At 36.6% G+C, this 25,069-nt stretch overlaps 1 protein-coding gene and 1 long non-coding RNA gene across 2 annotated transcripts in view; one reads left to right on the top strand and one right to left on the bottom strand.

Annotated features, from left to right (window-relative positions):
- LOC105504205 overlaps positions 1 to 16,372 on the top strand; it is a 100,798-nt gene extending 84,426 nt beyond the window's left edge. Inside the window, exon 3 of the long non-coding RNA XR_001000580.1 lies at positions 16,182 to 16,372. This is a non-coding gene — a long non-coding RNA (uncharacterized LOC105504205). The remainder of the gene's footprint in view (positions 1 to 16,181) is intronic.
- Positions 8,463 to 11,954, bottom strand: SPINK7 (serine peptidase inhibitor, Kazal type 7 (putative)). The gene is made up of 4 exons (XM_011931514.1): positions 11,837 to 11,954; positions 10,992 to 11,017; positions 10,159 to 10,283; positions 8,463 to 8,746 (listed from the first exon to the last, which is right to left on the bottom strand). Exons 1-4 carry the CDS (start codon positions 11,895 to 11,897, stop codon positions 8,701 to 8,703), a joined length of 258 nt encoding a protein of 85 aa, XP_011786904.1. The 5' UTR covers positions 11,898 to 11,954; the 3' UTR covers positions 8,463 to 8,700.
- Positions 16,373 to 25,069: the final 8,697 nt, after the last annotated feature.

Below are 25,069 nucleotides of genomic sequence, written 5' to 3'. Positions count from 1 at the left end.
CCCACTTTTCCCTGTATGGTGAGTCCAGCTCTTCACTTTAGTGGAACTTTAGAATAGTCCATGGTATTTTCTGAGGAGAGTCCAATAAAATTACAGATACTGAAAAAGAGGGAGAAAGCCTGTTTAACACTGATATGTTGTTCTTGAGAAATATTTCAAAAAGCCTGGCGAACTTGAGTTACCATTATGTACTACTGCTTTTGCACCCCTTTTTCCTATTATAATCTTCCAAATGTCCCCCACTTTATCTGTCGTGAATGCTTATCTAGCACAGATCCTAGAAAAACCTATTGGTATCACTATTTATTTCCATTTGACAGAAGGTAAATGAGTCTCAGGTTAAATCACATTTCTAAGGTTTCAGATTAAACAACTTAATTTGTAGTAAGTGTGTGTTGGGAGTGGGGTAAGTGAGCACAGCCTCATGATTTAGTCGAACAACTGAACAACTCAGCCTGTGTGGCAAATCCCCTCACATTCTCTTTGGCATTTAACTTTCTGAAGTGACTGCTGTGCCTTGAGGTTGCTCTTTTAGAGGTTGACCTCCTTCATAGGAACAGATTTATCATGTTACTAGTACCCACTTTACACAACAGTCAGGAAGAACACATTTTTAAGTTTATAACTTTTTCTTTTGAATGTACTATTGCAAGAATAGACCAAAGAACTTCACATGTATTCTTTGCCTTAAGGCCACATTCAAATTTTGCCATCTGTGCCATTTGCCATCAATGCCTTTATAGAAAACTGACCCCAAAGAGCAAGATGTACTATTGTTATAATGGCCATATCCCTCAAATTGATCTACAGATTCAACATAATCCCTATCAAAATCTCAGTTGCCTTTCTGAGAAAGAAACTCACATTTTCCAGTATTAAAATTTACTACAAAGCTATAGTAATCAAAACAGTATAATAGAGACACAAGGATAGTCCAAAAATAAACTCTTGCTTTTATGGTGAATTGATTTTTGAAATATAGTTTTATTTTATTTTTAATTGGCAAATAATAATTGTATACATTTATGGAGTTCAATGTGATGTTTTGATGCAGGTATACATTGTGGAATGATCAAATCTGGTTAATTAACGTATCAATCACTTCAAATACTTATCATTTTTTGGAGAACATTTAAAATCCACTTTTTTAACTATGTTGAAATATAGAATATGTTATTATTAACTGTACTCATTATGCTGTGCAATAGATCACCAAAACAGACTCCTCTTCTCTAATTGAAACTTTGCACCCTTTGACCAATGTCTTCCCTTTCCCTCTCCACTTCCTGACCCATAGCTTCTGGTAACCACTATTCTACTCTCTCCTACTATGAGTCTGACTCTTTTAGATTCCACATATAAGTAAGATCATGTAGTATTAATCTTTCTGTGCTTGGTTTATTGCACCTAGCATAGTATCTTCTAGTTTCATCCATGTTGTCACAAATGACAGGATAGCCCTCTTTTAAGGCTGAATAATATTCCATTGTGTATATCACATTTTAAAAATTCATTCCTCTGTTGATGGGCACTTTGGTTATTTCCATATCTTGGCTATTGTGTATAATGCTGCAATGAACATAGAAATGCCAACATCTCGTTGACTACCGATTTCAGTTTCTTTGGATGTATACCCAGAAGTGGGATTGCTGGATAACATGGTAATTCAATTTTTAGTTTTTGAGAAATTTTTATATCATTTTCCAAAATGACTGTACTAATTCACAGTCCCACCAACAGTGTACATATTCCTTTTTCTCACGTTCTCACCAATACTTGTTATCTTTCATCTTTTTGATGCTAGCCAATCTAACATGTGCAAAATGATATATTATTGTGGCTTTAATTCACATTTCTCTAATAATTAGAGATGTTGAGTATTTTTTCATTTATCTGTTGACCATTTGTATGTCTTCATTCAAGAAGCGTTTATTCAGGTCCTTTGCCCAATTTTAATAGTTTTTTTTTTGTTACTGAATTTTTTGAGATCCTTGTATATTTTTGATATATGGCAATTTGATTTTTGACAAGGGTGCTAAGACGACAATTCTTTGGAGAATCTTTTCAAAAATTCAGGCTGGGACAACTGGATATCCACATGCAAAATAACATAAGATGCCACATATAAAAAGTAACAGAAAATGTATCAGAGACTTACATGTAAAATCTAAAAACAAAAGAACTTTTAGAAAAAAGCCAAAGTGTAAATCTTAGTAACCTTTGAATAGGCAATGATTTCTTAGATATGACACTAAAAGTACAAGAACAAAAAATATAATGGGTAAATTGGACATTATGAAAATTGATTTTGTGCCTCAAAAGACAGCTCACAGAATGAGAGAAAATATTTGCAAATCATGTATCTGATGAGACACTGGTATCTAGAATATATAAAAAAATTACAGTTCAATAATAAAAAGGCAATCTGATTAAAAATGAGCAAAGGATTTGAATAGACATTTCTCTGAAGAAATGCAAAAGGTTAATAAGCACATGAAAAGACCATTAACAGTTATTAGGGACATGAAAATCAACATCGGTTATCACTCCCCATCCATTAGGATGGTTAAGATAAAAAAGACAGGTGGCATGTTGGTGAATAGGTAGAGAAATTGGAACCATTATACATCACTGGTATAAATGTAAATGAAAATGTAAAATAGTGAAACTGCTTTGAAAAATAGTTTGGTAGCTCCCCAAAAAGTTAAACATAGAGTTACTAGCAATTCCACTCTTAGATATTTATTCAAGATTATTGAAAACATGTCCACACAAAACTTGTACATGAATGTACATAGCAGTTTTATTTATAAAACCCCAAATTGGAAACAACCCAACTATCCCTCAATTTATGAATGATTAAATGTCATATATCCATGCAATAGAATGTATTTCAGCTGTATAAAGGAATGAAGTACTGATACATACCACAACATGGATTAACCTTGAAAACTTAATGCGAAGTATAAGAAGCCAGACAGAAAAAGCATATTGTATAATTTTATTTATATATTGCATGATTTTATTTATATATAATGTCAAGAATAGCAAATCCACAGACAGAAATTAGATTAGTGGTTCCCAGGGATTGGGAGGATAGCAGGGGGTAGTTAAGAGTGACTGCTAAAGGAATAGTTTCTTTTTGATGTGGTGAAATGTCCTGGAGTTAGATAGTGGTGATGATTGCACAGTTTTGCTAACAGATCAGAAACTACTGAAATACATACTTTAAAAACATGAATTTTGACTCTGTCTCTCTGAGGGTACAAAAACGCCATGAATTTTGTGCTTTGTGAATTATTTCCCATTAATAATAATAATAATACCCATTCAGGATCATGCATTGTCATGTTCTTCAATCGTCTTCAAGGCATAACATTGGAACAGTTCTTTCTTGGTTTTGGAAGTTATAGACCCACGTGTTTTGTAGAATGTTTCTGAATTTGAGTTTGTCTAATATCTCGTAACGATTATATTGAGGTTGTGCATTTTTGTCAGAGAAATCCAAACGTTATTCTGTGTTCTGCATATTGTATCTTTTCAGCCAGTATATATGATGTTGATTTGCCTATCATTAATGATGTTAACTTTGATCACTTGAGTAAGGGCAGTGTCTGAATGATTTTTCTACTATAAAGTTACTCTTTTTTTTCATAGTTCATAAACATTTTATGAGGAGATTCTTTGAGATTATGTAAATATCTCATCTTATGTTGCAAACCCACACTATGGAGTTCAATAGGCCATGTTTTAATGGGACAAACTATATAAACGAATGTGTATAATCTTTGTGTGTTCCAAGTTATACAGTCTCCTTTTCACGTTCTAATATCAATTTGTAATGAATAGAAATGTTTTCATTTTTCAAGCAAGGGGAAAAAAACTTGAAAAATTGCTGGTTGTATTTCTTTAACATGTAATGCATGTTGCAAAGAAAGTGATTTATGTTTTTAGGCCTTAGTAAATATTGGAGAAGGATAGGCTTTCAGATGATAATTGTTTCTTTAGATTTTTATAGGACATTATAGTTTACAAAGCATGTTTGCATGCATTATCTCATCTGACTCTCACAGTATACATGTCTAATTAGTAGTGATTATTCTCTTTATTTTATAAGTAAGGAAATAAATACTTTAAATACACATTAAATTACTTTTGCAGAGCCACATACCTTGTAAATGTTCAGGTTAGGTTAAGCCCATGAGTTTTCTGGGTTCATTGTGTTCTCCTGAGCTGCTTGGTAGAGTTTTAGAATGAAAACAATGATGAGAAGGATTCATAAAGACCATAAAGATGCAGATGCTGATGATCACACACAGAGACAAATCTCAATGAAATCACTTCTTCTCCAATGCCTAAACTTCAAAAGGTAAAATTTTAAAAACAAATTTACTTCACATTAATATTACAGTAAGTTAGCAGCTTCCCATGTGGGAATGATTTACTCTTCCTAAGAATAAAGAAGGAAAGAAAGTTAATAAAGTTAATATATGTCATTGTAAGAAATACTTATAAATTCCATTGACATTAAAGAGTTTGTAATAAAAAACCAGTCTTTTATCATCAGCATCACACTTCAGTAGGAACTAATTTGAATTTAAAATGATTTTAGATAGTTGCCATTGTAATTCTTAATAATATACATCTATTGCCTTATGAGCTAAAATTAATAATTTGTTGACTCCCATCTATGGAGGGAAAAAGTATTAATTTTCATTTCCTTTTCATGCTTCCCAATTTTTGATAGGTATATCATGACTTTTTAAAATTCTGCTTAACTTTATAACCTGAAGTAATGTACTTCAGTCACTATTTCTATGTCATCATCTTTAGACAGTATCTCATATCTCAATAAGTACTTCATCTGTCTCCATACGCTTCACTTAATCAGCATTTTTGTCTAGTGATTTTTCACCTCTATTTTTACTTTTATACTTCATACATTAAAAATATGCATGTTCTGTTCTGTATTCCATAATTGTATCTTCTATATTTTGCTTATAGATGGGTTTTAAAATTTGAACAGCAATAACTATTTTTAAATTCATTTATAAATATTAAAAGGATTCTGGAAATGTATCCATTGTAGACAAAATCTAGACTTCAATTTCAGAAAGATGGGGGATACTTTTAAAGTCATGAGTTTTGATAAATGCTGGAAGAAAAAGGTCAGCATTATCAACAGTCTGGTGTCTGCTTTGGATGTCATACTGATCGCAGCACTAAGCCTGCCCAGGTCTCCTATGAAGCGAGATATCTCCTTAGCTTTCTTATGTAAGTCTGCAGAACAAACGTTATGTAGACCCTGAGCCAGTAGACCCGTCTGCCAGTAGAGCCCATTCCTACAACTGGGCTATGTAAGTGTTTTGTAAACTATAAAGTGCTTTATAGATATATGTACTAGTTCATATCATAGTAGAAGGAATCTGATTTCCAGGAATCATAAGATATAGTGGATAAAACTCTGTAGTATTTGGTCCCTGGATTGATTGGGAATAAGCAGACCTGGGTTCTTGTCTTGGTCTTCCACATAAGCAATGAAGCATTTTCAGCTGTTGGAGCTCAGTGTTTCCATCCATAAAATGAGGCTGTTGACTGGCTCTCTTCCATTCCTGACAATGAGGAATTATTAAAGTAAAGGTGTATGTTTTGTGCACATTCTATATTATGGTTCCATTGATATCTTCATCTGATCTTCATGTACAGTTGGCAGGAGTTGACATAAGTCTTTCTATGTGCACTACACACAGGGGTAAAGATGAGCTCCCAGTGTCAGAGTGTATCTGTGCCATGATCAATGTATCTATCACAGAGTATATCTGTGTCATATCAATACATCTATTACAATTTACCTGCAAGCTTTCATGTACACATGCTGTAGACTATAGTGATTAAACATATAGGGTATAAAATCAAATCATCAAGGCAAAAATGCTAACTGACTTTGTGGTTTTCTATAAATTCTTTACCCTTGCCAAATCTCAGTGGATAACAGGAAATTTCTCATAGTGTAATTGAGAGAAATAAATGAAATGACAAACATAAAACGTATTTCACAAGTTCTAGTGTAAAACAAGTGTTAGTCATTATTATCTTAGATTATTTGAAAGTTAGACAAAAAAAATTGCTAGAACTTTTGAGTAGCATAAGGTCATTGTGAGGAAATACTCAATATAAAATATCTTTATTTTTACTTATACAAATTGATCACTGCAAACTATTTCCTGCAATTAATTATTCATTGGGAGACAATTAATGCTTTTCTTTGTGGGTAAGTAATGACTTGGGGAGATCTCAGCTTCGTTGATTCTTTCTCAAAACTGATTTTTGCTTGTACAGGTCATATGTTAGACATAATGTAAAGATACTTTAGTTATAGCTTATTTTCCCTAGATTTTAAGTCAATCATACCATACTGATGTTGAAAATCAGGGTGGCATAATGAAAAGAGGATTGGACTTGGACTTGGAATTAGAATATATGGCATTTAATCCTAGGTCCCCACCTATGCTTTTTAACTTAATTTCCCTTGTTTGTTAAAAAAAAAAAAAAGAAAGAAAAAAAAGAAAAGAAAAAGAAAAATAGCACCAGTCCATCCTATCACAGAGAATAAAATTAAGAAATTCTCATGAAAAATGTTTTAAAATGATAAAATTCTGTTCTAAAAGATTTAAAAATTTAAATGAATGCAATAGCTTTAAAACAATTTTTACAAAACTTGATGAATAATATACAGACTCGAACTAAACTTACATTTGGTATCACTAAGAATATCTATAAAAAGGAAAACAGTGAAAAAGATAAAGATCAAAATTTGCTCTTTAAAATTATTTGCAGACAAGAGGTTTTAAAAATTTGTAGTCAATGTAAGAACCATTTTCCATTTTCCATCAGACAATTCTGTGATGTGATTTAGCACTCACCATTTTTTCCTCTAAGTATGGTCCTAGACTTCATGGATGACAGAGAGGGAGTGCTCATGAATAACCAGATGCTTGCCAGAGGAAAACCAAAACACCAGAATGAGGACAAGCAGGATGTGACCAATAATTTTGAGAAGATTGTTTCTTTGCTGTGGATACCATGTTGAGTGAATGTTTTGGCTAAATTCTCATCCAAATAGACCTGTTTACATGGATCTGCACAGAGGCTGCTAGGAGAGGGTGAGTTGTTATGAGCCAATTAGTAAGAGAAGTAGAGGTTGGGTTCCATTCTCACTTGCCAGGAAGGACTGTGGTGAATAACCACAGTTCTGCCACGCTGGGCTCAAATCAAATTTCACCTTCTCTGAGAGATATTTCCTGTTAATCTCATGTAGTAGTGATGTTGCTTTCAGCCGGGACCCTCTTGTGTTGAGCTGGGTCAGATGTCTATCTCAGAGTTTTCTAATTCTGAATGTATACCAATTAAAAAAATTAGATTGTTTAGTGCTTTCTTCAGTTCTATTGAATGATAATTTGTAGGGTGAAGTCCTGGCATCTTTATTTTAATTCATTCCTCATTATTCTTATGCAGCAAGCCTGGTACTTATAAATACATCAGATTTTATTCTAATGATGTTTCTATATTATAAACATGATCCTTGGTTCATTCAGCTGCATTAGTAGAAGGGAAGGTTTAGTAGAGAGTTAGTAGTTCTAATTCCTCTGTATCTGTCGGACAAAAAAAATTGTGCTGATTAGTCTATTTTTGGACAACATACTGACATATTTTAAGATGGACAATGCCTAATTGTAACAGATCCAAGGAGTATGGTCCAGGATAGATATATTATAAGAGAAATAGCACTTGAGCAAAAAGGGTTGAATTAGCCAGAGATTTTTATCCTGGAGAAAATAAATTTCAATGGAAACAGAATATTCATTTTTAAATCATGAAAAGTCTGTTAATTGTCAAAAAGGGTGAACTTCTTTGTTATATATGCTCACTGGCACTGATGGTTGATAGCCTCATGAATGTAGTCTTCAATTCTAGACAAGTAGAACATCTCAACAATCAGATCTCTACAACAATGGACATGCTTCCTCTTGAAGCAGTGGCTTTCCCATCAGTACTCTAGAAGAGCTGGCCTATAAGAAATTATGGTATGTTTCTGGAAAGGAATAGGAAGAAAAACTTCTCTTCTAGAAATGACTTCTTGGACTAAGAGAGGTTCTCTTTTAAGGATCTTTTTTTAAAAAAGAGACCAATGTGAAGCAATAGTATGGTACATAGACTTGTCTCTAGTGGATAAAGTCTCCAGGAGAAGGTGTGGTGTTCACTGGCATTTGTGTGCGTGCATGTCTGTCTTTGTGTGTGTGTGTGTGTGTGGTGTGCATGTGTTTCTTGGAAGCTGATTGGGATTCTTTGTATAAAAGTTGTTCCCAAACAACAAGACTCGTATGTTTTTTGATTTTCTTTTATAATTGCATTATTTTATACCCCGATCTAAGAAACAAACACAAACAGAAGCAAAGATAAACTTTCTGGGAGATTATTTTTTATTGACGTGTTTAAAAAAAAAAAATGCCAGTGTGTCAGTGAGGCATGTGTTTGTAGGGGTAGCACAGAAACGATCTTCTTTCAATCAAGATTACTCTGAATGTGGCTCTGTCCCCCACCCAGAACATCAGTAAAACTGAAAGAAACTCAGTCAGAGCCTGGGGATGATGAAGATGATGATGAGGATATCATTCCTTTCTCTCCATGTCCATGGAGAATTTAGCAACTTCCATCATGAAGAAACTGAACTCTTCCATTACTTTTCCTAAGGGAAGACACAGTTCACAAGATTCATTAGCACAAGAGGAAATTTTATGTAATGTTAGAACTGAAAGGAACTATAGAGATTATGAGGCAGAACCTCATTTTACAGATAAGGAAACTGAGTCTCGAAAATGAATGATCTTGCCAAAGCATGTTCTGGCAGAGAAAGAAGCAGAATTTCCCTACTCCAGTCATAACTCCACCCCTCTGCTGCCTCCTCTGATTCCAGAGCCCCGCGGACCACCAAGTGTCTTAAAACAACAAAGAAAGAGTACTCTGACAAAGAAAATTGAGAAGGCCTGTCTCTCAGCTTTTCCTGGTCAGCAAGGCCTTTGACGAAGCTGGATCCTGCATTAGTGAGGAGGACTTTCACCATGTTTCCCTTCAGTGTCCCTTGAAAACAGCTAATTTCCGAGCCAAAGGCTAGTTTCCCAGGCTGCCTATGTTACAGAATTTTCCCTTTTGTGAAATAAAACCTCCCAAATAGGAATAAATACATAAATATGTCCTTTTGGGCTCAGGGCTTGTTATTCTCACTTGTTAAGATAATCACAAAGATGAAAATGCAAGATCTAAGTGTCCAAAATCCAGTGGCCTAAAAGAGTTAACAATGATCACAGTGGACTCGGTATGAGAGAGTTAAGTGCAATTTGCATGTCTTGTACCAAAGAAGTGACATCTGCCTAGCTACATTTCTGCAAAAACATTTTGTGGGCCAAACAAAATACCTAAACAAAACATGTCCGTCGTATTCTGGTCCAAATACTGACAGCTTGCATCCCTTATTTTAGATAAAGGAAAAATAATCATTTTCGTAGGCTTATTCCCCCTTAAAGCTACAGATATATGGAGCCTCTAGGAATTTGAAGATAAAGAACCTCTAGGCACACTTTGTCTAAGAATCAAGCTGCACTGAGATTGTTAAGTATCTTAGAAGTCAGGTAGTATAGTAGTTTTCAATTATTTTTTGGGGGGTGAGGAGTTCAGGGCCCTTTCTTCAAACATGATATTGTATGGCACTCCACTGCTTAAAATAGTCAAAGCTGAACTTTATGTTGTAAACTACCCCAAATGGTCCCTTTAACCCTAATAGCGACTCCTGACTTGCCTCTATAGAACCTCTGTGCTCTGGGGACAGCAGTTTGAGAATTCACCATCTTACTGGATTCTCACAATTGACAGACAGGAATTGGAGGTTCTGTGATGGGATGGAACCAGTCCAAGCTGTCAGAGCAGGTGACTCTACCCTGTCTGATTGTGAAACAGTCAGTTTTCTTTCCCCACCTGCTGTTCTGGGTGGGGGTAATTATAAATTATAGCTTATAGAGATTTAAGCTGGATCCTGGAAAGTAGAAAGGTTTGTAGCAGAGAGTACTGGCTCCAGATCTCATTCTCTTCTTATGAGGTACTCACAAGCTCTCAGTACACAAGTGACATTCATTCCCATAGGTGATGTAGTCAGAACCACACACTGGCAGGTATGTGATGGGACAGGGGATGGCCACCACTGGATACTTCTTATAAATGCTGCAATCCACCTGTGTCATACACAAGCAAATGTGCTGTTTTTCTCCCAGACCGCAAGCTAGGCTACTCTGTCCACTATTACATATACTACAAGGGCTGGAAATCCCAGCTCAGATAATCAGATGTTGCTTGGCCACTTCTGTAAGTACTAGTGTTATCACTATTACAAATGCTAGCACTACTGGTATTCTATTTTTTTCTACTACACTCAGTTAACAATTGCTAGGCATTTCTGGGCTAGGCATCAAACTTAAACCTTACGTGAATTTTCTTGTTTAATCTTAAGAACAACTAAATTCTACTATTACCTCTCTTTACAAATGTGAAAATTAAAGCTCAGAAATAGAGATAACTTTTTGAAGATAAATGCTGGTAAGTAGTAGAGTTAGTATTTGAACCCAGAGTCTGTGCAATTTATCAAGGTACTTTTTCCCTGCCTTTTACACGTGATGCCTTTTATGAAAACATCGCCAACATTTCAGCTGGAAGGCAATTCTCCCTTCTTTAACTCTGGAATTTTTAAAAAATATTTTAAAAATATGGTTGTTTATATGTATGCCATACTTCTTCAATTGCCTTCTGGAGAGCAGATACCATTTCTCCACCTATGTTTGCCTCCCTCTCAAATCCCCCTAAACATACTGAATTTATCCTGCATATATGTTGACTAAATGACAGTCAATAGTTATTGACATTAAAATGTTATTCAACATACTTACTTTTTTTGAAGACAGACTAGCAGCTTCTGAAAAAGAGATACAGAGGAAAATGTTAAAAATAAAGCAAACTTTAAATCTCATTAATTAAGTTTCATCCTATATAATGACTCTACATTTCCTTTAGCAATGAGATTCAGCACACTCTCCACCCTTATGCAAAATCCTAGTTGTTTGCTGAGGAAGTTGAATGACCAGTGGGTTAGGTTAACCCTTGGTTTAGGCAAGAAAATTATCAAAATTTCCTCTCTTCGTTGATCACAGGATGTTTTCGGAACCTCATAGTGTTTTTGATAATGGCCAAAGTCAGGTAGTAATAAGAAGTATTAAAATAATCACTCCTAAGAGCCTGAAGGATCATTTCTGATATCCTTTCCTTCCCAGTTGACATAAAGAAATGCAATGGAATGTCTTTATGGGGTTGGAAACACTTTAATTAATTTTTCAAAGTACAAAAGTCTAATTGTTGACCCTTGGCTTTTTGAGACTTGTGTTTTATTTTAATCCCTCCAAACTGATTTGGGAAGACATCCAAGTTTTTCTGTATCTTTGCACTAAGAAATAGTATATCTAATAACACTGACAACTTCCAGTGTCCATATGAACATATGAAATGGAAGACTTATGGAGAAATTAGATGATTTTTGTTCTATGGATGCAAATAAGAATCCTTGAAAGACATTAGACTCAAGTCTCTCAAACTCCAGATGGAGCATAAGATCCTATTACAAACCAGTACACTTTGAATTCTTACAACCAGAAGTTTCTGAGATGCTCACATCCCAGGAGGGATTATTTGTGAAAACAAGCTTAATGGCTATATAGGGCATCGTCTGACCTTAACTTACCTGAGCTGCTACAGAAATAGAACACTGTACAGAGCAGAAGGAGACCCCCAGTGATCTTCATGCTGGAAATGGCTGTGGTGCAGAAGCTGCTCTGAGATTGTCACTACAGCTGCATCGACCATATCCCAGGAAAGGGGTCATGTTTATATATATGCAAGGCTTGATTTCTCCACCTTTCCTGTGAGGTCATCCAGAGGCTCTCAAAGCACGGTGCCACACCCTAGGCGGTGTTACAGTCCTTGCTACTGAATTACTGCTTCTTATCTGACCAATGATTTGATTATTTGAGGTAAGAAGTATTTTCTATCTTTCCCGAAGGTGGGACTCTTAAGAATTCTTAGCTTCATGTACTAGAATAGACTAAGTATGAGCTTCTAGGCTTAGTTATGAAATAAGTGAAAATCTCAAACCTCCTTTATTTTATAAAACTGGAACCTATTAAACCCGGATTAGACTGATTACACCTATGTTTATATCTTGGCACCTGGGGAAATGTTGTTTATTTTTGAGGCAATGAACCAATGAAGCAAACTGGGACTGAATGGAAGGAACACTGACATTAGCATTTATGAAGTATGGAGAAAAGCACTAACATATTACTTCTGATATTTTCTACCTGTATAATCTTGGATAAGTCGTTATATGCTGTGAGCCTTTATCAATCCAGAAGGCTTGGTTATGTTGTGATAACACGTAGCCACAAGATTTCTGTTAATTAAAACAAAACTTTGCTTTTTACTCAAGCTACACTTGTATGGTAGTCAGCTGATCATGCTACGTTGCCTTCACTGCGGATGCCAAGTGGACAGAGTCATCACTATTTGGAATAGTGTAGTCAAGGTGAAGTGAAGATGAATTCTCAAGGAGTTCTCATTTTACAAATTAAAACTTCCAGCCCAGAGCAATACTACTGTCACTTTCCCTCATGGTCTTGTGGCCGTCACATGCTTTGTGATGTATGGAGTGAGTGCAATCAATCTGATATGGTTCAGCTGTGTCTCCAACCAAATCCCATCTTGAATTGTAGCTCCCATAATTCCCATATGTTGTAGGAGGGACCTGGTGGGAGATAATTGAATCATGGAGGTAGTTTCCCCATACTGTTCTCATGGAAGTGAAAAGTCTCATGAGATCTGATGATTTTATAAGGGGTTTCCCCTTGCACTTGACTCTCATTCTCTTTTGCCTGCTGCCATGTAAGACATGCTATTCACTTTCTGCCATGATTGTGAGGCCTCTCCAGCCATGTGGAACTGTGAGCCCATTAAACCTCTTTTTCTTTATAAATTACCCAGTCTTGAGTATTTCTTTATCAGCAGCTTGACAACAGATTAATACACAGTCTTACCTTGTCCTGACTTGTTCCCTGACCTGAAGGTCAGATGAAGAACTAGAATAGTTGGCAAACAGCAGAGACCATCCCAGAGACTGAATTTCATCCAAGTCCAATAGAGCCTCTTGTTAGCCACAATAGAGTTCACCTAATTATACACATAAAAGTCTGCTCTAAAGCGTAGTGCATTTAATAATAATATTGTAATTGTTATTATTATTGACAAACCAAGAGTTAATGCTATGAGTTGCTGACATTAGATTGTAAACTGAATTGTCCATGCACAATTGTCCAAATAGCTGCAGTTTGCCTGTTGAGTTTAAGGATGTATGTATGAAGACTTGGGGGAAGGCAATAGACTGTCTCACTAGTTTACTGCTTGGTAGGTTTATTTTAGTACATTCGAAAACTAGCAACTATAAGATATATTAAGAATAATAAATGATATTGCACAGTCTCCTAATATTATACTCCTATGTCTGTTTGGGAGTCAATGTAATCTAGTAGTTAAGAGCATGGGTATTGAGTAGATCTCATTTAGAATCTTTCTTCCAAAAAAATGTTGACTGTGTGTCTTTTAGTATTTAGGTTAACATCTGATACTTTAGTGTCTTCATCTTTGTGACAGAAACAATATTTACTTCATAGGTTGTTTTGAGTGCTAAATTCGATTTTACAGACACGCATACACACTCTCTCACACACACATTATACAGCTGACTCTTGAACAACATGGGGTCCAGGGGTGCTGACACCACCACAGTTGAAAAATTAACATACAATTTTTGATTTCTCAATAATTTAGCTATTAATAGCCTACTGTTGACCTTATTAATAACATAAACAGTTAATGAACACATATTTTGTATGTTACATGTATTATATACTGTATTCCCACAACAAAGTAAGCTAGAAAAAAGAAAATGTTACTAAGAAAATTGTAAGGAAGAGAAAATATATTTACATTAATTGAGTGGAAATGGATCATCATAAAGTTTTCATCTTTGTTGTCCTCATCTTGAGTAGACTAAGGAGAATAAGAAAGAGGAAAGGTTGATCTTACTGTCTCAGGAGTGGCAGAGGTAGAAGAAAATCTATATATAAGTGAACCTGTGTGGTTCAGCTGTGCATATAATCTCTTATGGATTCATGTCTGTGAGGTGTCTGTGTGGTATGTTTGTGTGGTTTGTGTGTATTTGTGTATCAGGGCGCCAAGCTCATAATTAGATACATGGTAGCTAATAATATGGAATGTGCTCTTCATAACAACTCATTAAGGAAGAAATTTTTGTTACCCTAGTTTTGCCAGTGAGTAAGTTAAGACTCAGAGGATTTAAGTAATCTTCCAACGATCATGATACAATTAATGGAGGAAACTGCTGAGGTTCAGTCAGGGAAAAGAAGCAAAGTGAAGGTGCCAAGAAGGAGAGGTAATTGTAGGTTTCATTGTTTGCCATGAATGTTGGAAAAGAATGCATCCTAAGAAAAAGCCATTATGTTTCAAGATGAGGTATCTTTATTGCAGTCTGAACATCCACTTTTATCAAAGCGGAGTGGGAATAGAGTCAAAGGGTGGTCAAAATGGTGGTAAAAGATAGGATAACAGAATTTTTTTTTAATGTTTGATAGTCAAAGAAAGAAGGAATGGAAGAAGCTGAGGCTACAGAAAGATCTAGGATAGACTGAGCATGTTTTAAAACCAAAGAGAAGAAGAAATTTTAGATACATGGTAGAGAGTGGCTAATTAGAGGCATGTAGAAAGATAGGAAATAAGGTTAAGAGCACAGATGAAAAACCATTTTCTCTGACACATGAGAGAGAGAAGAGTGGATAAATGTAGAGACAGGCATATTTTGAAGGGTAAGGAAGGAGAGATGGGGGGAGCCCACTGTAAGGTAAGCTCTGGTTGTTCAATGCTGTTTTGCTTTTTTGCACTGGGAGAACTGGGTTTGTTTGGGAGCTTGAGAAAGATGATAGAAGACTTAGCAGTATGTCAGATAGTCAGCAATGGATCTAAAGATTAATGGCCACTGGAAAAGTTAGAACTAGATTTTAGAAGGCCCAATTAGTACTATTCCTCGTATTTCTCCCAAAGTTTGTGCGACATAGAGTGAGAAATGGGAACAGTGATTTGATAGATAGGGAATGGATGCATCAGAGGCTTGAGGATACCATAAAGACTGCATTAGGAGGTGGCAAAGCTTGAAATAGAGTTAAATGTTCCAGAAGTTTCTGATGGGCTATACGAGGTACAGGCATTTAAGTGTTTAGAGATCAAGGTTTAGGCAAAATGTGGTAGGTATAGGAAATAAGAACAATTGTTTATTGAGACAGGGCTAGGAATCAAGTTGTCAGATACAATTTCTCAGGGTGGGGCTGAGATAATGATCCTCAGAGTGTATCCAGTGGGTGGAGATAAAGGTCTCTCGATTGAAAGGGATGAGGAAAGGTGAGGTCAAGGGTTCAGGAGAGGGGTTGGTTTGGGTTTTAGAAGCCGTTTACATAGAGAGGAAATTTTCCAGCTGGATACTAAGGCACAAATTATGGAGGAGGCTTTTGGAATGAGAGTCAAAGTCTGTGAGGATAAAAGCAGTCCATTTCAGGATGAGGGTAGTTTTTTCATTTATCCTTATAGTCCTCCAAGGAGAAAATCTTGAGGCCTTGTAAGAGAGAATAACTATGGTCCGTGTTCCATCATGAGGAAGGCAGAATAAAATTAGCTCTTTTCCCATTTAGAAAAAAAAAAAGTGCAGCTTGCTGCCAGCATTCGTTTAATTTTATATAAACATGCTCTTTGAGGCTGAAGTAAATCTAATTTTCAATGTGAAAATAAAATACGAAAACTGTTCTTGGAGTTATTTCTAAACAGAACTTGTCTCTAATCCTGATGTAACAGAAATGTAAATGATGATCAGTATTTAGTAATTTTTTTTAATTTGGTAAATTTCAAAGCACAGAACAACACAAAGCAGAACATCATATTATGCACAAAAATATTGCATTTCTCTCCAGATCTTGCTATGCTTGTCACTGTGTGAGCAGCAAACTTTGCAGTGACCAGTTGGATTCCACCCCGCTGATGGTGGAATTGGTGGTATGCTCTTGGGGAAATGTCTTCCAGACAGGGAAAGAGGAGTGACATCATCAGAGCATGGACGACCTCAAAGACATTGCAGCTATGGTCTGTGATGTTTTTCCGCATTCTCTCAATCGATGTCAGTCTGAAGTTTACATGGCTAATTGTGTGCTCAGGATTGTCCTTCTTGAACAGGATGTAGGAGTCCAGCAATGTAATTTTTAGAAGGTAGTGAAAGAATTTCTTATACCAAACATTTGATCTCACTTGGTTAGGAAGTGAGCATCTGATCAGCCAAATCCACTGCTCCCATATTCTTGTTAGAACCCACAATGACACATGGCTCCTTAGTTTTCTTTCCATTTCTGTTGTCTACTTCAATCACAGTATCATGGTTGATATGGTTTGGCTCTGTGTCCCCACCCAAATTTCATCTCGAATTGTAATTCCCGTATGTCGGAGGAGGGACCTGGTAGGAGGTGATTGGATCATGGGGGCAGATTTCCCCTTGCTGTTCTCATGATAGTGAGTGAGTTCCCATGAGATCTGATGGTTTAAAAGTGTATAGCACTTCCCCCTCCTCCTCTCTCTGGCCGCTATTAGAAAAACGTACTTGCTTCCGCTTTGCCTTCCGCCATGATTGTAAGATTTCTGAGGCCTCCCAGTCATGCTTCCTGTTAAGCCTGCATAACTGTGAGTCAATTAAACCTCTTTTCTTCATAAATTACCCAGTATCAGGTAGTTCTTTATAGCATTGTGAAAATGAACTAAGACAATTGTGAAATGTTGACAGCAATGTCACCTCCTTCTTCTTGGGGTAAATGCTGCAGCCGCAAGTGCTACCAGTGAGTATTCTTAGGGCAAATGGGAAAAGATTTTGAAGCAAAGCGTAAAAATTAATATAAAAAATCGAGAGTACTGGGGATTTATTCCCTTATAGATTCAGGGTGCCACAAGGAAGAGTGGGATAACTCATTAGAAGGTTAGAGAAGGGTGAGGGAATTAAATTGGAGCAAGGCCTGTATGAAGAGTTTTTGGATTAGTTAGCTGGAGGGAAATAGGGAAGCCAGCACTGTAGCTGTGCAGGAATCCAGGTATAGAAGGATGGACTATTATAATAAGAAAATGAACCGTATATTCAGCACGTACGAAGTGCTAGAACTGCACTACACCATCATTTCATACCTAAAACAATCTTAGGAAATAGGGATGGCTATTCTCCTGCTATTTAGCTTAAATAAGGGGAACTTAAGAGATATGACCAGTTTAAGGTAAAGAGCTTAAAGATGCTTTTTAATTGCTCTGGTGTATTACCTTTAAATCTAAACCTAAAAGGTGGATTTGTAGACTCATTGGAAACTGAAATACCAGGAGTGTAAGTGACAGAATCACAGCAGTCAGGAAGAACAGCTAAGTTTTGAATGAGTGGCAGAGGGAGCTGAACACTAGGGCAGAGTGTGTGACATTTTCATCTGTGAGGTTCATCTGGAAAGAGGGTTCATTCCAGTGGAGAGAGGGGAGGACTGAGAGTCAGGAGTCAAGGGTTCCTATCCTGTCCCCCATTCCCATCTATCTATCTAGGGAGCAATGTTGTGACAATCCCTTCTCCGATGTGAGCTCTCTACTTCCTCTAAATCTAGTAAGATTAGTCTAGATTGGTAGTTCACATTTTCGAGTCAAAGAGCCATCCATGATACACTAATTTATACAATCAATAAAGCTGAGAAGTGAGGCTAGGTGGGAAGGAGAGGGTGAAACTTCATTAATTGATTCTGGTTTTCCCTCCTCATTGCTTCACCAGCACCTCTCACCCACCCCCACCAGGGTGGCTTTCTTCTTGACATCCAGCAAACAAACCACCCAAAACTCTCAAGGGGTCTTTTGACAGTTTAAAAATCACTGGCTTAGCTTTGTCTCTTCTTCTTTCCCTGTATGGCCCCTTCACATCCCAACTCTTTTCTTTTTTATTTTTCAAGATAGCCCCAATTATGATCATGCCCTTGTGACCACTGAGGGCACAGTGACCTACGAATCTGGATATTTGCATTTTGACTTTGTGTCTGGCAAGACTTTGTTCCCTGCATCTCATGAGAGCACGGAGTTAGCACTTATGCCTTGAATGCCTTCACTTCTTTTTGGGCCATTGAGGCTAAATAGCTCCAATTGTGGAACAAGGTGATTTGGATGAACAGTAACTATTTTTTTTTTCTTAATTTATGTTGCTTCTAGGGGACCTCACAGTATCTGGATGAAGACTGTTCACACACACATGTGCACACACACACACAGCTCCCAGCTCCAATTGGTAAAAATCATGTTTACTAGGAAGAAGTGGAGCGTGATGGCAGAGTAGGATTCTCCAGTGATGGTCCCTGAACAGAAAAATTGATTTGTAACAATTACCCATACCAGAAAAATCTTGACAAGAGCTAAATAAACCAGGTAAGAGTACCTAGTTTAAAAATAATAAGAAGAAAATACATATTGAAGAGGGTAGAAAAGACAGTTTTATATTACCCACAACCCCCTCCTCTAACCCCAGGCAGCACAGCTTGGAGAGAGAGAGATACCTGCTTGGGAGAAGGCCAGGGAAGCAAGTGTAGGACATTGCCTATACGAGAGGCTAGAGTTATTGGGAAGAAGGTGGAGATGGAGTGACATTGGTCAAAGGAGATATAATTACAGTTAGATAGGAGAAATACATTTCAGCAGAACTATTATACAGCAGGGTGACTAGAGTTGATGATATATTCATTTTTATTCTGAAAAAATGTCAAGAAAGTGGATGTTATGTGCTCTTACCACAAAAATGATAACTATTAGTGGTAATGCATTTGTTAGCTAGGTTTAACCACTCTTCAGTGTAAATGCACTTCAAAACATTAGATTGTATAAGATAAAAACATGTAATGTTATCTGTCAATTAAAAATAAAATTAAACATTTAAAAGTAAATAAATAATCATGTTTCCTGTGCTCAGTGCTGAAAAGATACCTGTAACCTCAGAGTTAGCCAACAACAGGAAATGTATTAGTCTGTAGGGATGCTGTAACAAAATATCACCACCTGAGGAGCTTAAACAGCAGAAATGTTTTCACTTCTAGGATCCAAAATCAAAATGCCAGCAGGTCTGGTTTCTCCCGAGGCCTCTCCCTGTAACTTGCAGTCTGTCTTCTCACTGTGTCCTCATCTGGTCTTTTCTCTGTGTACGTGCCCCTAATGTCTCTTCCTTTTCTTATAAGGACTCCAGTTCTGTTGGATTAGAGTCCCTCTCTTATGACCTCATTTGACCTTAATTACTATCCTAAAGGCCGTATTTCAAAATATAGTCACATTGGAGGTGTTAAATCAAGTTTAGTCTAAAGTGCCTCCCTACATATTTTAAGTTCAGTCTAAAGGCTTCTCTGTACATTATGAACTATAACAAGTGGAGGTGTAAACAGACCATAGCCTACACTTGTGCCAATCACTGAGTTTTGGCCAATAACTGTTCAAACTGTGTTCAAATAAGGCAAAGGCTGAGCCATCACCAATCCAACTGTTTATGCACCTCACTGTCATTTTCTGTACATCACTTTACTTTTTCTGTCTATAAATCTTCTTCCATCACATGGCTGTGCCAGAATCTCAAAGCTTATTGTTGCTGGGGAGGCTGCCAATTTGCAAATCTTTCGTTTCTCAATTAAACTCAACTTCTTTAAATGTAATTCAGATGAAGTTTTTCTTTTTTTTTCTTTTTTTTTAAATCAGAGATCAATATATACATTTTGAGGAGACAAAATTCAGTCCATGGCGTTCTACCCCCAGACCCTCAATATGCGTATTCTTTTCACATGTGGAGAACTATAGACTTTTGATCTTCAAGCCCCTGGTATCTCATAAAACGTTAATAAGTGTTTCTCGAAAATAAGATTCCCTGATCACCGAGACATGGGAAACTCTGGGTACTCCGTTTCTTTCTGAGGAATTCACAATACATTTTATTTCATTAAAGCTTCACTTACAGTTTTTTGCAATATGGAAAGTTTTTCACTTTATTCAACTCAATTTTTCCGAACCTTAACTGGCTACCGTTTATTTATCATGTTGTGGAACACTTACTAATGTCTAAAGGGTGCCAGTGTTTTCTTGAACATTAAAAAAAAATAAGGATTTACTCCAATTTTCCAGACTCGTCGCCAAAGAAGGTCATTGAATTTTTGGTCTTCTTCGACTGCTCGGAAGTTCTTTATCACATTGAACAGAACTCCACTGGATGTGGCCTCCAACATTCTAGTTCTCAACAATGGGGCCCAACAGAACAAGTCTGCACCCTCTTTTCAAGTATAGCCCTTCAGACCTGCAAAGGCAGTTCTAGAGTGCACTGTCAAGGTCTTTTTTTCTCCAGGTGATTAGATCTCTTAATATTTCCACTTATAGTATGAAGTCTTGTAAGTCCTCCTTATGCTGACATATTAATACAAGTTTGCTTAATAAAAATGAAACACCAAGTAATAATCCATTTTACTATTTCCCTTCTCTGTTCCAGGCAGTGTTCCCCACACTAGAGATACAGAGTTGAAAAAGACACACAGGATCCCTACTTCATGAGGCTTACTTTCTTGTAGGGTAAGAAAAAAAAAATGAAGAAATATAATAAGATGATTTCAGATCCTGACAAGTATCTTTAGAAATATGTATCATGATATTGAGATAGGAGATAACATGGAAACGGGGGATGAATTGGATTGGGTGACTAGGGTATACTTTTCAAAGAAGGTGATATTTGAATGACACCTTAATTATGAGAAGGAGCCAGTCTGGGAGTGCAAAAAGCTCAGGTAGTGGAGAGGGAATAGCTGGGTCACCACATTAAGTGGTGGGTGAGAGGTGCTGGTGAAGCAATGAGGAGGGAAAACCAGAATCAATTAATAAAGTTTCACCCTCTCCTTCCCACCTAGCCTCACTTCTCAGCTTTATTGATTGTATAAATTAGTGTACCATGGATGGCTCTTTGACTCGAAAATGTGAACTACCAATCTAGACTAATCTTACCACATAATGGTTACCACATTAAAGGATTCTGTTTTCTTCAATTCCAGCATTATATAAAATGGCTGTTTTTTTCTTAAAACATTCAATTTGGAAATCAAGCAAGTTGTAGCCTGTATCTTCTCTAACTAGGCAAAATGTCTTATACTGAATTCTACACGGCATTGAGTTGAAAAATTCTTCCATCTAGTTTCTTTTTTAAATCACCTTTTCTTTTTCCTCGTTTCTCTCTTATTTTTTATTGCAAGTGTTCCTTCCAGTGATTTCAAGTGGAGTCTCTGTCCAGGAGTTTATAGTCTCAAACTTCCATTCAACATCTATTTATTCGATTCCTATTATATGCCTCACTTTTTATCTTATGACTTTTAATTCATTTATACGACAGCATTCATTACTGACATACTGACTATATGACATCGTCTATTTATTTATTTATATATTATTCATATTTCGCCACTTGAATTTAGCTTCCACAAGACCAAGCTCTTGCCTGTTTTAAATTTGCCTATCTAGCACCTCACACAATGCATTGCCCAGAGTAGGAACTATGCAATAAATAATTGCTAAATTACTAAATAGCCCTAAGATTCCACAGCATTAGCTAAACTGTAGAGTAACTCACAATTCCTCCAGCATTCAGGAGAAATCATGTCTTTTACTTTAGTGGATTAAAAAAAATAGTAAGTAAACTTACCTCACTGGAACTTAAAATAATTTAACCATTTTTTATTGAATCTAACTTCAATAATAAGAGGAAACTAAGATGTTTAACACATTTTCTTTCACTTCCCCCAATGACTCATAATAATGTTTAAGTTGAAATAATTATTATCTGAGCATGCAGAGACCCCTTTGCAGAGCTGCTGTTAGGAGAGAAGGCCAAAGGATAAATATATGCCTTAGGGCTGAGGGAAAACCACTGCCTACCCCCCCTTTAGCTGCTACCACCACTGCATCAATACAAGGAATACACCAGCCCTAGCAGTGCCCAGACATAGTCTATAAAAAGAGATTTATCAGCTAATCAAAAGACTTTATTAATTAAGGTTGTATCTACTTACTTAAAACATGGATACTGCCTAAATGTAGCATGTCCAGATCAAATGACCCAGAGTAGAAAGAAATTAAAAAAAAAAAAAAAAGACAGGTCATTAGAAATGACTCTAGGAACTTGAGGGTTTTCTTTTTTTTAATGGAGAAGGACAATTTGAGAATGCATTAAGTAGAAGTAGGAATTTTATATGACTAACTGGGAGAGAGAGTAAAAACCTGTTCTGTTGTGAAAGGCTCTGAAGGTTGAAAGCATCACAAATGTAGCTGTGGATTTAAGGTAAGCAGAGCTGCCTATCAGTCAGATCTCTATAGCAACATTCATGCTTCATCATGAGGTGTGTTTCCTTTTTGTGGAAAATCCCATAGATGCTGGTCCACTAGGAATACTGTGAAAGAAATCGGAGATGATTTAGATGGTCTCTGAGTCCTCAGCCAACTCTGAAAACCTGTGGTTATACCCAAGTTAAACTCAGTCAATGTATTGTAGATTCAAAAGCCTTTCCTTTACTCATGTCTGATATACAGGCATACTTTGCAGATGTTGCAGGATCATTACCAGAGCACAAAAATAAAGTGATTATTACAATAAAGCAAGCCACACAGATTTTTTTTTGGTCTCCCAGTAGATATAAAAATTATGTTTACACTTTACTCTAGTCTATTAAATGTACAATAGTATTATGTCTAAAAACAGTAGACATAATTTAATTTAAAAATCTTTATTGCTAAAAAATGCTAACAGTTATTTGAGCCTTTAACGAGTTGTTTTTTTGCTGGTGGAGGATCTGATGTTGATGTTGATCGCTGCTTACTGATCAGAGTGGTGGTTGATGATGGTTGGGGTAGCTGTGGAAAGTTTTAAAAATAAGACAACAGTAAAGTGTGCCACATCAATTGACTCTTTCTTTCAAGAAAGATTTCTCTGTAGCATGCAGTGATATTTGATAGAACTTTACCCAAAGAACTTTCAAATTGTCAGTTCTCTCAAACTGCCACTGTTTTATCAACTAAGTTTAGGTGATATTCTCAATTTTTTATTGTGTTTTCAACAGTGTTTACAATATCTTCATCAGCAGTAGATTTTATCTCAAGAAACCATTTCCTTTACTCATTAATAAGAAAAAACTCATCATCCATTGAAGTTTAATCATGAGGTTACAACAATTCAGGCACATCTTCAGGCTCCAATCTAATTCTAGTTTTCTTGCTATTTCCACCACATCTGCAGTGACTTCCTCTACTGGTCTTGAACCCCTCAGAGTTGTCCATGACAGTTTTATTCACCTTCTAAACCCTTGCTAATGTTCTTTTGACCTCCTCCCATGAATCACAAATGTTCTTAATGGCATCTAGGATGGTGAATCCTTTGCATAATATTTTCAATTTACTTTGCCATCAGAGGAATCACCATCTATGGCAGCTATATTCTTATGAAATGTTTTTCATAAATAATAAGACTTGAAAGTCAAAATTAGTCCTTGATTCATGGTCAGCAGAATGGATGTTGTGTCAGCAGGCATGAAAACAACATCATTATTCTTGTACATTTCCATCAGAGCTCTTGAGTGACTAAATGCATTGTCAATGAGCAGCAATAGTTTGAAAGGAATCATTATTTCTAAGCAGTAATTCTCAACAGTGGGCTTAAAATTTTCAGTAAACTATGTGGTAAACAGATGAGCTGTCGTCTAGACTTTGTTGTTCCATTTACAGAACAAAGATGGAGTAGACTTAACAATTCTTAAGGGCAGTAGGATTTTCAGGATAGTCAATGAGCACTGGCTTCAACCTAAAGTCACCAGCTGCGTTCTCCTTTAACAGGGGAGTCAACCTGGCCTTTGAAGCTTTGAAACCAGGCACTGACTTCCACTCTCTAGCTATGAAAGTCCTAGATATATAAAAGTCTCGCAATAGAGGACTGTTTTGTACACATTACAAATTTGTTGTGTAGTGCAACCACCTTCATCAATTATCTAAGGCAAATCTTTGGGATAACTGGTTGTAACTTCTTCATCAACACTTCACTTTGCATTTTTATGCTATGGAAACAACTTATTTCTTTAATGAATACCCTCTGCTGGTTTCTGACTTTTCTTCTGCAGCTTTCCACCTCTCTCATCCTTCACAGAGTTAAAGAGAATTAGGGACTTGCTCCGGACTAGGCTTTGGTGTAAGGAAATTTTGTGGCTGGTTTGATTTTCTATTCAGACCACTCAAACTTTATATCAGCAATGAGCCGGTTTTGTTTTCTTTTCCATGTGTTCATTGGAGTAGCACTTTTAATTTCCTTCAATAACTTTTTCTTTGCATCCACAACTTGGGCTACTTGTTGCAGGAGGCCTTGCTTTTGGCCTGTTTTAGCTTTTGACGTGCCTTCTAAGCATATTAAGTTTAATCATTTCTAGCTTTTGATTCAAAATGAGAGATGTGCAGCCGGGCGCCGTGGCTCACACCTGTAATCCCAGCACTTTGGGAGGCCGAGGCGGGTGAATCACAAGGTAAGGAGCTCGAGACCATCCTGGCTAATACGGTGAAACCCTGTCTCTACTAAAAATACAAAAAATTAGCCAGGCATGGTGGCACACACCTGTAGTCCCAGCTACTCAGGAGGCTGAAGCAGGAGAATGGCATGAACCCGGGAGGCAGAGTTTGCAGTGAGCCAAGATAGCGCCACTGTACTCCAACCTGGGAGACAGCAAGACTCCATATCAATAATAAAAAATAATAATAGAATAAAATA

The sequence above is a fragment of the Colobus angolensis genome, unplaced genomic scaffold (assembly GCF_000951035.1).
Source record: "Colobus angolensis palliatus isolate OR3802 unplaced genomic scaffold, Cang.pa_1.0 Scaffold90, whole genome shotgun sequence".
Lineage (NCBI taxonomy): Eukaryota > Metazoa > Chordata > Mammalia > Primates > Cercopithecidae > Colobus > Colobus angolensis.
The sequence above is the reverse complement of the archived record's forward strand: the minus strand, read 5'-3'. Positions and strand labels throughout refer to the sequence as shown.

What these genes read in the sequence shown, in the direction of transcription:
- SPINK7 (XM_011931514.1), bottom strand. Translation starts at nt 11,897, where the DNA reads ATGAAGATCACTGGGGGTCTCCTTCTGCTCTGTACAGTGTTCTATTTC. An exon ending in CTAGTCTGTCTTCAAAAAAA is followed by an intron (nt 10,284 to 10,991) that starts GTAAGTATGTTG and finishes TGTATGACACAG; the next exon opens with GTGGATTGCAGCATTTATAA. An exon ending in CACTTGTGTACTGAGAGCTT is followed by an intron (nt 8,747 to 10,158) that starts GTGAGTACCTCA and finishes GTCTTCCCTTAG; the next exon opens with GAAAAGTAATGGAAGAGTTC.